The sequence below is a fragment of the Parasteatoda tepidariorum genome, chromosome X2 (assembly GCF_043381705.1).
Source record: "Parasteatoda tepidariorum isolate YZ-2023 chromosome X2, CAS_Ptep_4.0, whole genome shotgun sequence".
Lineage (NCBI taxonomy): Eukaryota > Metazoa > Arthropoda > Arachnida > Araneae > Theridiidae > Parasteatoda > Parasteatoda tepidariorum.
Genome location: NC_092215.1, coordinates 42,448,908 through 42,462,883, shown reverse-complemented (window position 1 = coordinate 42,462,883; position 13,976 = coordinate 42,448,908). Strand labels below are relative to the sequence as shown.

At 30.4% G+C, this 13,976-nt stretch overlaps 2 protein-coding genes across 3 annotated transcripts in view; both read right to left on the bottom strand.

Annotated features, from left to right (window-relative positions):
* Positions 1-3,444: 3,444 nt before the first annotated feature.
* Positions 3,445-4,749, bottom strand: LOC122270554 (tigger transposable element-derived protein 4-like). Its single transcript, XM_071188037.1, has one exon. It carries the CDS (start codon positions 4,747-4,749, stop codon positions 3,445-3,447), a length of 1,305 nt encoding a protein of 434 aa, XP_071044138.1.
* A 2,207-nt stretch (positions 4,750-6,956) lies between these two features.
* LOC107447766 (Sestrin) overlaps positions 6,957-13,976 on the bottom strand; it is a gene marked incomplete in the record, with an annotated part of 53,556 nt that continues 46,536 nt past the window's right edge. For both annotated transcript variants that reach the window (XM_071188002.1, XM_071188003.1), the window contains 4 exon segments: positions 6,957-7,446; positions 8,568-8,793; positions 9,908-10,017; positions 12,159-12,371. In XM_071188002.1, coding sequence (XP_071044103.1) covers positions 7,360-7,446; positions 8,568-8,793; positions 9,908-10,017; positions 12,159-12,371 — 636 coding nt within the window.

The window sequence follows — 13,976 nt, the reverse complement described above, 5'->3', positions numbered from 1 at the left end:
GCACCCTCTCGAACCCTTAAGAATGAGTCCTAGAACAAGAAGATCCGAACTTAAGATTAAACTTTATTCCGGTGGGTCCATTTATTTTTTTGCGCACTGTACATTCATTTGAAGTATGTCAATATTGCTGATAATAGCAAAATAATTTTTCTTTTTTATATAGAAAGATAATTTAGCTGATGGTTATCCATATATATATGCTTTGATAATTTTAAGGATTATGATTGAAAGAGGAAAATAAGCTGAAATTATGTTCACTTTCAATATTAATATCAGATATAAATAAATAAAAACGTCTTCCATTTTGTCCTTTTTTGTTAATTTCATAGTAATAGCTTCGAAATAATTGCTCAATGATAATATCTCAATCTCGTCATATCTCAAGAACGTTTTGCTTTTTGATTGAATCGAAAAAATTTTCATACAATTGCAAAAATTCATTTTTCCAAAGGTAATGCCACGCAAAAAATATAGTTTTAAATAGTTAGAAAATATTTAATATTTTTTATATTTGTATTTATAATATGAGTTGGAAAAATTCTGAATCCCGATTTTTGAAATCCCCGTGTAGTAAAGGGCGACTGATGCACGTTAAATCTGTCGAGTCGCAAAGTCCTCCATGTTCCCATAAGAAATCAATACCTCTGGGGGTACTTACCCAGGAGTTTCCTTGTCTTCTGGATTGGTTCAAAATTACAAGGCTACGAAGTTGAACATTAGTAGTCGTAAACTCGAAAATTTGGTCGGTTGTTCAACGACGGATAAAATGAAATAAAATAGCAAGATATACAAATTTTTATATAATTTTATGGAATGCAATTTTAAATTGCGAAATGCAAAATTTGAATGAAATCGGTTGAATAATTCGAGATAAATGAAATTTTAAGCAAACTGACTTTTTTAAAATTTGATAACTCAAAAACTAATTGATCGATTGCTCGGAAAGTTCGTATTTTGAAATTAAAAGGATGTAAAAATATCTAGAACATACAATTCAATATATATTACTATTATTTATTAAATATATTTATTATAAATAAAATTATTTTTGCTTAAAAATTTGTGTATAAAATGTTTTTTGTAATTTTATGCGAACATTTTTTAATACACTCAAAAAGTTCTCGAGATAATAGAAGAGCGAAGTTAAAATTAAAGCCATTCTTTGCCGTAACTTCAGATCATATCCTCCAGATTGCGGCTGTTTCCGCATTTTGAAAATTAAAAACCTAAAACTATAGACAAACTTGTATTTTTATCCAGAACAGAATGTGCTTTTCTGCCCATTTTCGTAACTTAAAATATGGTACTGACTCTTTGTACGTGAAAATATGATTAAATAAAAAGTAATCAAGGTGTTCCCTTTTTCCATTTCATACATTGTACATAAAATAAGTCGATGAGAATCTGTTATGTTGATTAATATATATTTTAAGAAATTGATTTGTTTAATTGTTTTTCTGAATCAATCAACAATCTTTTTACTACTAAGAAAATGATAAAAAATAATAATAAATTAAAAATATTTTGTTACTGTTTTTCTTTTTTACCGACTGCATATTTATTGCGTTGATTAGAATATAAACCTTGAATCCGAATAAGTAAATGATTTTCCTCATTTATAAGTATTAAGAAAAAAAGGATTAAAAAATTTAATAAAATTTATTTTATTCTTATACTTTCATTTTGCTTGAAAACTTCAAAAAGCAATTATGTGATCCCATAAACCATTGATAAACACATTGCATAGAAAGAAGAGGACCTGCATTTCTTTCTATCCCTCAGTGCTTTTGTCAGTTATTCCCCCAGCAAAGAGATATCCCCTTTCACCAGAAGAAAGAATAGCAATTTGGATAAGTTTCCAAGAAAATGAAGATGTGTCTGTGTGAAAGGATTTCTAAGGGACTTCAAAAAGTCGTCAATTTCACGCATGTCTATTCGCATCCGGTCTCTAGTTTAACTAGGTATGGGCAAAGTTATGAGTAATGCAGTGAAACTGCAATTACATAGAATTTACAAAATATTCTACTAATTTTTGTTGCTGATTCTTAAAAATAAATAAATAAAAAATCAACTACAAAATGTTTTATTAGGCATTTGTAAATGAATTTTTGACATAATTTTTAAAAAAAATGTGATCAGACTATTCGCGATCGCAACACTCGAATACGCCATCTGGGGAGAGACCGGTTTCATGCCTTTAGCCCTTCTCCCTTCCCTCTCCTNCCGACAGGGGTGCAATTGCCCCCCTGACCCCCTACTGGCGCCGCCCTTGTTACTGACGAGTCACGCTTCTGTCTGCAGCACCACGATGGTCGTATTCTAGTCTGGAGACACCGTGGAGAGAGGATGCTGAACAGCTGCGTTATGCACCTCCACATTGGTCCTTCACCGGGCATTATGGTGTGGGGAGGTATTGGATATCACTGTCACACTCCTCTAGTACGCATTGCCGGTACTTTAAACAGCCAACGCTACATCTCCGAGGTGCTGGAGCCAGTTGTCCCTCCTTACCTTCAGAGCTTACCCACAGCCATATTTCAACAGGACAATGAGCGACCACAAGTAGCACGCATTGTCCAAGGGTTCTTCGTCAATCGCCAGATTGAATTGCTTCCATGGCCAGTTCGCTCTCCGGATCTTTCACCGATAGAAAGCATGTGGTTCATGATTGTTCAACGATTGACCCAGATTACATCCCCAGCTGCCACACCAGACCAGATCAACTTTGGCAGCGTGTGGAAGTTGCTTGGTTTGCTGTACCCCAAGAACACATCCGAAGTCTCTTTGAATCAATGCCGAGGCGTGTGGTAGCGGTAACCTCTAACAATGGCGGCTACTCTGGCTACTGATTTTGGCAGGAACCACACTTCACAGAAGTTTATAAATTTAATCATTTGATACTTGGTCAACATGTTATCTATAAAATAAATTTTGTTGTGATATCTCTTGTCTTTCTTGGTGTTGCAATTTGGGTGGCCAGCAGTGTATAATAAAAGTGTTAATATTAGAAAATTGTTGTTCATATACTGTATACATAAATATAATTCCCTTTAATATTAACCTATAATTTTGTAACTCAGTCAGATATTATTATGTAACATAATATAATACCATACCAAGGGAAATAGTTACAGTAAAATATGGTTCCCTCTATACAAACCACAGAAATTACTGATATACAGTAGAACCCGTTTAAGAAGTTTTTCAAGGGAGTGGAAAGAAACGACTTATTAAACGGGAAAACTTATTAAACGGTGAAACTTAAAAACACATTAATAAAAAACTAAAAAATTTGAAATTTTGTAACTTATATTAAATTCTCAGCCTAATGAAATAAATATTGAATTTTAATATTCATTTAGAAAAAAAATTGCTAATAAATAAAAACAAAGTAACCTACTTTATTTTTTGTTTCATACATTGTAATATACGTTGTTACAATAATTAACTAGATTTCTGTGAGAAAAAATCGTGTAAAGTGGTTTGTTTTTGTCTTTTCTCACCTACCTTTAAGTGAAAATTGTCCAACTGCTGTAAAAATTTAAACATTTCCGGGGGTACATTTTCAACAGTGTAAATACATTTCCTAAAAGTATCCAGCCCTTTCCTGGCATCAGAAAAGCTAGGTGGTTTAGCAATATCTTCTTCAGTTTCACTGAATTCTTCTGTATCATTTGTAACATCACAAATATCCTCTAATGTCAGCATATCACAAGGTAAAATTTCGTCGTCAACGGATACATATTCTTCAAACGATGCTGTGAAATTAAGTTTATTTTTGAATGACTTCCAATCATTAACAAAATTTACGTTTGTTTCTTCGTCTTCATCTGATATTTCATATTCAGCTTCTAAGAGATATTCTTCAGTTGTATCTCCGTCAGAGAATCCAGCTTTCCGAAAACAGTTAGCAATGGCAGATGGTGTTATTAATTCCCATGCTGATACAATTAACTCAATCGCTTCTAACATATTGACTTTTTTTAGCTCTCCAGTATTTTCAAGTCCTTCCAGCATCCGTTTCACAAGTCGCATTTTATAATGCTGCTTAAATACCTTAATAACTCCCTGATCCATTGGTTGTAGAACAGAAGTAGAATTTGGTGGTAAGAACTGCAACTTGATGTTAGTGTACTTATTCTCCTTGGAATGAGCAGCGCAGTTGTCTACGAAGATTATGATGTTTCGTTTTTCTTTTCGCATCTTACTGTCTAATTTTTTCAAATACGTTTCAAAAATTTTAATTGTCATCCAGGATTTTTGATTACTGTCATAATCACAAGGCAGTGACTTAACATTTCGAAAGCATCTTGGTTTTTTCGATTTACCGATAACTAAAATCGGTAATTTTTCTATACCATTCATACTGGCCCCAACTAAAATTGTCAAACGTTCTTTACTGTTTTTTCCGCCATGACAGGGTTCACCTTTAAAGGCAAAAGTTTTATCTGGTAAAAGATTGAAAAACAGTCCACATTCATCCATGTTAAAAATGTTCTTTGGTTGATACCCTGAAATAATTTCAGGTAATTTAGCTTTCCATTCTTCAGCTTCTTGTAAATCAACGCTGTTACAATCTCCTTTAATTGTTTTATAAACTAGACCAGCTCTTTTTTTCATCCGATCAATCCATCCATTGGAAGGCGTAAAATCAACATTCAATTTCTCCGCAATCTCTAATGCTTTTCCTCTAAGAAGAGTTCCGTTGACAGGTATGTTGGCGGATCTTGCTTGTTTAAACCATATCATCAGTTTCTCTTCAATATTTTCGTATTTTCCTTTCTTCACTTTTTTTACTTTCTGGGATGCACCGGAACAAGAAGAGNGGGAGACATATATACATGAACACAGAAAAAAACTAGGTTTGTGGGGGCCCCTAGAAATTTGGGGGCCCTAGGCCCAGGCCTCTCGGGCCTAATGGTTAATCAGGCCCTGGTTGTGATATCTCTTGTCTTTCTTGGTGTTGCAATTTGGGTGGCCAGCCGAGTATAATAAAAGTGTTAATATTAGAAAATTGTTGTTCATATACTGTATACATAAATCCCTTTAATATTAACCTATAATTTTGTAACTCAGTCAGATATTATTATGTAACATAATATAATACCATACCAAGGGAAATAGTTACAGAAAAATAAGGGCGGGCGTTCAATGGGGAGCAATATGGTTCCCTCTACAAACCACAGAAATGACTGATATATATATATAATGCATCTTATTTCCCCTTAATACTAACCCATTTTTTTGAAACTTGGTCAGATATTATATTGTAACATAACATACTTCCATACGAAAATTCAATTGAAATTTTGATAAAATTGGCTTATTTCTCAAAAAAAATTTAAAATTAAACAATTGAGAATTGGTCAATGAAATAAAATTCATCAGAAAACTCATCGTATAAAGAAGAAAAAAATTGTAAATAAAAGTTTAGCTACTCAAGTTTATTTCTTAATTAGATTTGCAATATTGATTTTAAAAAAAATCAACTGAACATAAAATATACTTTGGAGAAAGATGAAGGAAAATGGATGGTAGCGGAATTCGGTAATGTATTTTAAGTAGGTATTTCTGTACTACTAAGTAAATAATGTATACTTTTGTATATTTCTAATATTTGAAAGTTGCGCAAAATAACGTTAGATATTTCGGATTTTCTAATAATGTTAGGTGCTATTTGGGAAGTGTATTATTTTTGGATAGTGTGCCCTCAAACCTTAAATAAACTATGAACACTAGAGTCAAAAATTAATATTTAAGTGGAAAAGAAAGCAACCTTTTTTAAAACTTTGATCGATCCTTATTGATTTAACACGATTAAATCAATTTATTGGAAGCAGGAATTTTAAGATGGTCCCTAACGAAAGGCGAGTTCATTCCATGCTTTTAATCCCTTCTTTGCTCTTCCTTTCCCTTACAACGATCGATCAGAATTTTAAAACTTTTTTGTTTTTTCGCAGATAAATAATAATAAATGACTCCAGGATAGCCTTAGTTATATGATTCTTTTTGACGTGGATTCCAAAAAAATCTATGCTAAGTTATATTAAATACAAGTCAACAGAATGCCTAGGTATATGAAAAAATGTGACGCTTCCACTTCAGCTGCAATCTGGACATATTAAAAATGTGTGTACCGCATAGATTTCTATATTCAGATTTTTAAGTGATTTTATTTTTTAAATTTCCCTGTTTATTAAAAAAATTGATGTTTTTTATCTTGAATAACAATGTGGACAAATTAAAAACGTGAATACTATGAAGATATATAACTGTATTCCAAGTATTTTTCAAATTGAATTTACTTGCATATTAAAAAATTCATGTTTAATCTCGAACTGCTATTGGGACAAACAGAAATGTGGGTACCATGTAAATTTCAATATTCCATAGTTTCGTTTACTAGATAAAGCATGTGATTTTCTGTTACGGCAGTGTTTCCCAAACTTATAACTTTAGTGTACCCTTTCTAAATTTTTCGTAACGTTGTGTACCCCTAATAAAAAAAAATGTAATTTTTAAAAAATTATAATTTTTTTTTGGTACCAAGTTTTGTTAATAAGTTTATTTGCATCAGTGAGAAGGATGATATTGCTTTTACCGTGATAATAGTTATAGGGATAAAAATTATATTTTATAAAAATAATCAAAATTTATTACAAATCTTTACTATAAAAAACTGCACAAAAGTTAATCACAACTGGCTGTTGACACCACTAATTATTAACTGTTAACTCTGCAAAAAATAGCCAAAATAAAAATACGTAATCGTACATTTTCAGGGCTAGCTGTGTTTTTAAACGAAATTCTTTGAAATTTTCGCTTGTTGCAAGATATTTCATGTAAGAACGCATATCCCCGCTAAACTGTTCCCGTACCCCTGGCGATACGCGTCCACACTTTGGGAAACACTGTGTTACAGAATCAATTACATAGACAAGTAAAGTCACGGAAAATAATGAACTAATAACCTTTATTAAAACAACTTCAATAGAAAAATAACTATACAGTCAAGATATATGCAATCAACCATAAAATGATTGAGTATTATCACCAAATGATTCAATCATACGACAAAACCAGTTTAAGAGTTGTAGGGATTATCGTCATATGATGCAATTTAATTAATTTATAATTCAATTATATGATATAATGGTATCATATGATTGAATTAGATTATGCGAATTAATTCATAAAATTAAGTTCAACAATATAGTGACTTAGTTTTATGGATAATTCTCATATGATGAACAGTTATTAAGTTGAAATATATATGTACAATACATTCATCTAATCTACATATGATTTTTATTATTTTTGAGTTTTTTACATGAACCAACATTTCCCTCTTCAAGAAGGTCATGTCATATAGTGCATTATGGCAGAAAGGGCATATAAGAGTTCAGCCTGCATTCTAGCTTCAAACAGCATTAGATTTACATGAACCTATAAGTGATAATATATCATTATAAATAGAACTACCAGTGGGACAATAAATTTGATTACAAATGAAAGTAAGAATTATAGAATTAGAATGATAATCCTAACAAAATTGTTACTTTTCAAAATCACTAATCTCAAAGAAAATTTATGAAATGAATTTTAAAGCAGCAGTCAATTTGGAAAATAAATAAATTTTTTTAAAATTAAGTAATAAAATTCGAATTAAAATAAAATAAAATATTTTTTTTAAAAATATATTCTTAGAAAGTTTAAAACACAGACTGTTTCATATTCACCACTCTTATGTATCTTTAGAATTCTTGTCAAAAATGTCGTCAACAAAATATACACTTTGAGGGACAAAAATTAAAGTTTAGTGAAAGAAAAAGCAAAAAAAGTTTTCAAAAAATTTAGTCAACACAATATACACTTTGAAGGACAAAAATTTATGTTTAAGGAAGAAAAAGCAAAAAATAGTTTTCAAAAAATATAGTCAACAAAATATATATTTTGAAGGACAAAAATTTATGTTTAATGAAAGAAAAAGCAAAAAATGTTATCAAGACTTGATGAATCATGTCTGTTCAGTTTTCAGAGTGAACGGGAAGGAGGTGAAGGGCAATTATTTGAACAACCTTATAAGTTCACCAAGCTATCAAACTGGTTTTGAAATAAATTTTTTTTCTGTTTCCCCTTTCTGAGCAGTCATTAATCAGGTTTTGGTAAAGTTTTTGATTTTCTTTGCGGATTTTCCTTCTTAGATTTCAACTTAGTGATCTCTCATGTGCATACTTTTCCGATTTAATTATTAACAAGGAGGAGATTATTACTGAACATGTTAAATAGAAAAAACATTTTTTATTAAAAATTATTTTCTTTAAAAAATAATAATAATAAAATAAAACATAAAAGCATTTCAAACTTCTTCAGTAACATTATCACTTTTTTAATTGGGTAAATGATTTTTTTAAAATAATTCATTAAAATTCGCAACGAATGGGACAACAGAGTTTAAATACTTTAGAATTAACACGTAAAAAAAATCCTTGTCTCAGTATGTGTTTAATATTTAACATATAGTAACTGTTTTCTTCAAAGTAATAAAAACTAGAATTTTTTCTTACCTTCTCAGAATGTCTAAAAGCTCGCATAATCTCATCATGAGCATCTTTTTTAATTTTTTCAGGATAAAAACACACAGTCTGAGCATAAGATCTAAATCCAAAATCCAATAAATCCTCCATTTCTAAATAATTGTAGTCATCATGAATAATACCATATATTTTATGAATATAGTTCCAAACAGCGCGTCGAAAAATGGTGGTATCAACATTTTCTTTGTGACCCATTCTGCAAAAAATAACATCAAAATTACAAATGAAAATGAGCAATTGAAGAATTTTTTTGCAGAAACAAAATAGAAATTAGAACTGATAATAGTCACAATATATGAAGTATATTATTGCAATCTGGGACATGAAGGAGCTGAATTACTGTTATAAGAGAAATCTGCTGACAGATAGCGCAAGTTAGAAGGACAACTACTTCCTCGCTTCAGAGTTTTTGGTGACACCCCCCAGTCATGGACTCCTCTATTTTTTTCCTTCCTACTATTAATATAGAGCCATTCAAATCTTTTATTAAAAAATAATAAGAAAGTAATAAAAAAACATAATTCAAACAAGTTTAGCTTTTGCTTAGTTTTATGTTTCGCCTAACGTGTGAGGAGATTCGATTAAAGGGTTCGCAGATATTGTAATTGACCATAATATAAATGTACAGTAATTGACCATAATATCTATATTATTTACTCGTGTTATAAAATAACGATTTGTTTGTCTCTAAAAGCTGAAGTTTTCATGTTAAATTTTTAGAAGAACTAATGGCTGAAAAGCTTAGTTGAGAAATGATCTAAGCAACATTTAAAAAAAATTAAGAAACATTAGCTTTAGCTAACACAGCATTAGCAGGAAGCCATTCCAAAATGCATTTTACCATTAACAATTGTTTTATTAAATGACCTTAGAGAAAGGTTTAACATAACTATAGCAGGTTTTTAAATCCAAAATCTTGCAAAATATTAAAAAAAAAAAAAAAAGATTGCCTCTTGGTACCTGATTTCAACCAGGCTCTTTAATCATTTAAAGAAAACTCAAGAAGTTGAAGAATTCAGTATTTCGTATGCATCATGGAGATCATCACAGTAGAATTTATTTAAAAAAAACTATTTTTACACAATTCACCAGAATGTAAAGTCAGGAAAATTGTTTTAAAAGAATAAAGAGACCCACTTTTTGTACATGGATTGCATAAGCTTTCTGAAAATTTAATATCATGCATATGACAAATGCAATTTCGCAGTATTAAACCGATTTATCTTAAAATATAATAGATAATAGAATAAGGTGCAGTGACAAATGCAGTTTTCAGTTAGTTTATGTAAAAAAAAATAATAAAAACTAACGTATAATAGGTGAGATCATAAGCAACTTTAAATTTTTCATCTAAAACTGTTCCAACATCACTGTAATACTCATTTAGGAGGGAATAAGCATGATCATCCCAAGTACAATCCTGAAAGAAAAAAAAGCTCAATAAATATTTTTGACTAGAAGACAAATGCAATGGAGCACAAATAAAGCATTTTACAAACATACTATTAAAAAACGGTTACTGCTAAGAGGCGTTTTCGAAAAGTAAAAATATTTCACCGTTATCTGCAAAGGAAAAGTTTTTGATAGTCTGTTGGCAACACGGACTGTAACCTGGAACATTTCACTCCAGGTCATTTTTTAATTTAATGGTGTGCCTTTAATCAGCAGCACGTCGTTCGCATTCCACAGCAAAACTTACGTTGACGATTAGGAGATCAAAATTGAAGTTGAAATGTGGTTCTGACAACTGGCGGCAAAGTTCTATGACCATGGAATATAAAAGCTTCTACCCAGACTTATGGAATGCTTTGACAATGGCGACAACAATGTAAAAAAATATGACATGTACTAGTAAGCAATAAATAGTCTGCGTTTAATAAATTAAATTTTTTTAATTTAATGGGCGAAATTTTATCCTAGTGATCTTCTAGATAATTTTATGGCAAATAAACCTCATAAATTGAGTCTAGTGGGCTTCGTTTCATTTCCAAAATGTTAAGAAATACATAATAAAAATATCCCATAATATCTGAAAAATGCTAATGAAAGTCGTCATTTTTTATGGAATAATTTTATTTTCTAACCGTCGTTGAACAGCCGACCCAATTTTAGGTTTACGACTACCAGTGTTCCACCCCGTAGCCTTGTAATTTTGAACTTAATACAGAAAACCAGGAAACTCCTAGATCAAGCATTGGGAACTAGCCTTCGTGGAGGACTTTTTGATGGAACTAACCCGCATTTGCGTTACTGGACAGGAAAACCACGAAAATCTTCCACGGTTAGCCTTACGGCAAGGGGACTCAAACCCATGATCCGTCTACCACTGAGGATATTTTATGTCAGCACTGTGGTCGGTGCAACAATTACTGCTCTTTTTGAGATTATGATATTTAAGAAATAGGAAGAAGTCACTGTATGGAGATATTTCTAATAAACCACATTCCTAAATTAATTTGCCAGATAAACGCGAATATCTCGATCCAGAGGTATCTCAGTGATAATGCATATTTTACGTTTTTTCTCTCTTAGACGTTGTTTTGCAAATTCGTTTTATTAGTTCACTTAGAGCACATGATGCCATTAACTTTCGCACAGTTTAGCCGATTCTGGTTACAGTGCTTTAAGCAGTACGCTAAAATTAACTTAATTCAACTCACATTAATCAATCAATCATTAAATCAAACAATCACACATTAAATACATATGTACTTAATGTATTATGTCTCGAATTTTGTATTTTATAACTCTACTTAAAACAAGACAACTGCGCGGTCATTTACTGGGATAAAGTTAATTTTGTGTTCATAAATGAAACCCGCATTTGAGTTGCTAGGAGAACGAAAATCTCTAAGACCTTCTCTTGGTAAGTGTGATGATGCTTGCAGGTGAGCAGCGAATCAAATACGTATATCGATTAGATTCAAACCCTCATTTAGCATTCAGCTATGCATCCTGCATTACAAAAATTGATAGATTTCAATTAAGATCACGAACGCTTTCTTTTCATATCAACACTTTTTTATTACAAATATCCTGCCAACCACGCTGCTGGATTATTGTGAACTAGGCTGTTAGACTATTGAGGATCAACCAAGAATCATTGGAAGCCACTCAATAATTTTTTGTCGGACATATATTGTTTTTCCAATTAAATGATTACTAAAAAGCTGACTACTTGCAGTGTAAAATAAATAAATAGTCATGCCATACACCCAGCTAAAAATAAGTTAAAATTGGCTACACAATGAAAGAACATTTGAAAATAGACATTTATTAATGTAATTAATTTAATAAATATTAATTCTTTATAACAAGCTAAAAATAAGTTAAGACTTGTAGCACAACAGATCAATGAACGAAAATTTAAAAGTAGACATTTATCTATTGATGTATTTATTATAATAAATATTAATGCTTCACAAGCAGCTAAAAATTAAGTTAAAATTAGCTGCCCAGCAGATCAATAAATAAAAAAAAAAAAATTCAAGTAGATGCTTAATTAGAAATGTAATTAATTTATATTTTATATATCTATAATAAAGTGGAATGAGAACTAACTTGAATAAGAAATTCTTTAGAATGTTTATCTTCTGAGTTATTATTTGAGGAACTTATTTCATCATTACTTTCCATATCACAATCATTTGGAGTTTCTACAGAGTCTTGTAAATCATATGGATTAATATTTCTTTCCTCACCGGAAGATTCTTTTTCCATTTTCTGCAGAACACTCATTTTTTCCATCAACTGTTCCACTGTTTCTTGGGCAATCTTTAAGATTAAAAAAAGAAAAGAAATACAATTTCAAGATGGCATATTAAATAAAATAAAAAAGCATAATTTTATTTTTACATTATTCTTCATGTTTTTAATTAACTTAATATTGGCTAGCAAAATAAATTAAGTAAAACAAAATGGGCAGTATTGAAACGCTTCCATTTTGCGATGGCTTAATGGCGAACAGGAAAACACTGTAAAGTTTTACCCGATTTTCTTAAAAATGTAACATCTTAAAAAGCATTGTCATAGTTCCTGATAAGCCTGTTTTAAAATATTTTTGTAGCAAAAAGTCAACACACTGTACTAAAATTGCTATTAAAGATATTTCTTATTTTGATTTAATATGACGTTATTCTTACGTTAATTTACATACTTTGAATTAATTTCAAATTGGCTAATTAAATAAATGACATAAAACAAAATGACAATCAGACGAGTATTGTAACATTTTTATTTTACGATATCAGAAGTTGGCAGAAACGATAATACCATAATTTTTTATCCACATTTCTTAAAACTTTAATAGCATTGATATTGCTTCCATCACACATGTTTGAAGATTTTCTTAACACAAAGCCTGCACACAGAACAAACAATGCCCTTAAAGACATTTTTTTCCAATATCCTGGTCAAAGTAAAGCCAAAAAAGTATGCACACAAGGATTGCAAAAATTTTTATGCATGGAAAAAAAAAAGAAAAAAAAAAAAGAAAACCGTTGTCGTAATCTGGCGCAATATTTTGTAAGCTCTCGCTTTTGCCAGTTGAAATCTGGAAGGGTAATCACTTTTCAAATCTCTCTGCTTCTTCCAGCGATCAAACAGATTTTAATACTTTAAATTCCTTTTTCTTCTTTCAATAATGAATCTAATATCGTTTTTTCCGCACTATATTAATATGAGATCTCAATCCGTATATTTTTTACTTGACTTTTGTCAGAAACTATACTATACATTAGAATCATCGAGTAAAATGTCAGAAATTATAACTATACATTAAGGGCAATGATTGAAGGCATGGAAATTTTCGAACGTAAATTATTTAAGCAGCATGCTTACTATTTCAAACGAGCATATTTTAAGTTAACAAAACTATTTATTACTGTTAAAAAAATTGGATGATTTAATATCATTTAAAATCGAATTAACCTTATTTTTTATGATTATAAAGATAACAGAAAAAAATGCAAAATTATATCCTTTTCTTAAGCAAAATAATAAAAATTAAAAAAAAAAACGATTTTACAAGCTAACGAAATTTAAAATAAATGGAAATAATCAGCAAAAAGCAGTTAAATACTACAATTTTAAAGGTAGTAAGTTTCTTTGGTAAAACTTTCCAAAGGTAAAGTTTTTGTATTATGTATTTCTTTTCTCTTTTCCCGGACTTTTTACAAAACCTTTGGGGTACTGAGAGAGCAATTTGTAGACATTTGTCGTGCTCTCTCGATAGAAAAGGTTTTGTGCTTTTCTGACTTCCGGATATGGTATCCCTTGTCGATGTTAGCTTCGGTTGTTATTTTTATAGTTTCATTATTTGTTTTCCTTAAGCTTTTCTATTGGTTTCCATTAATAGCAAGATTTCTATATATATATATA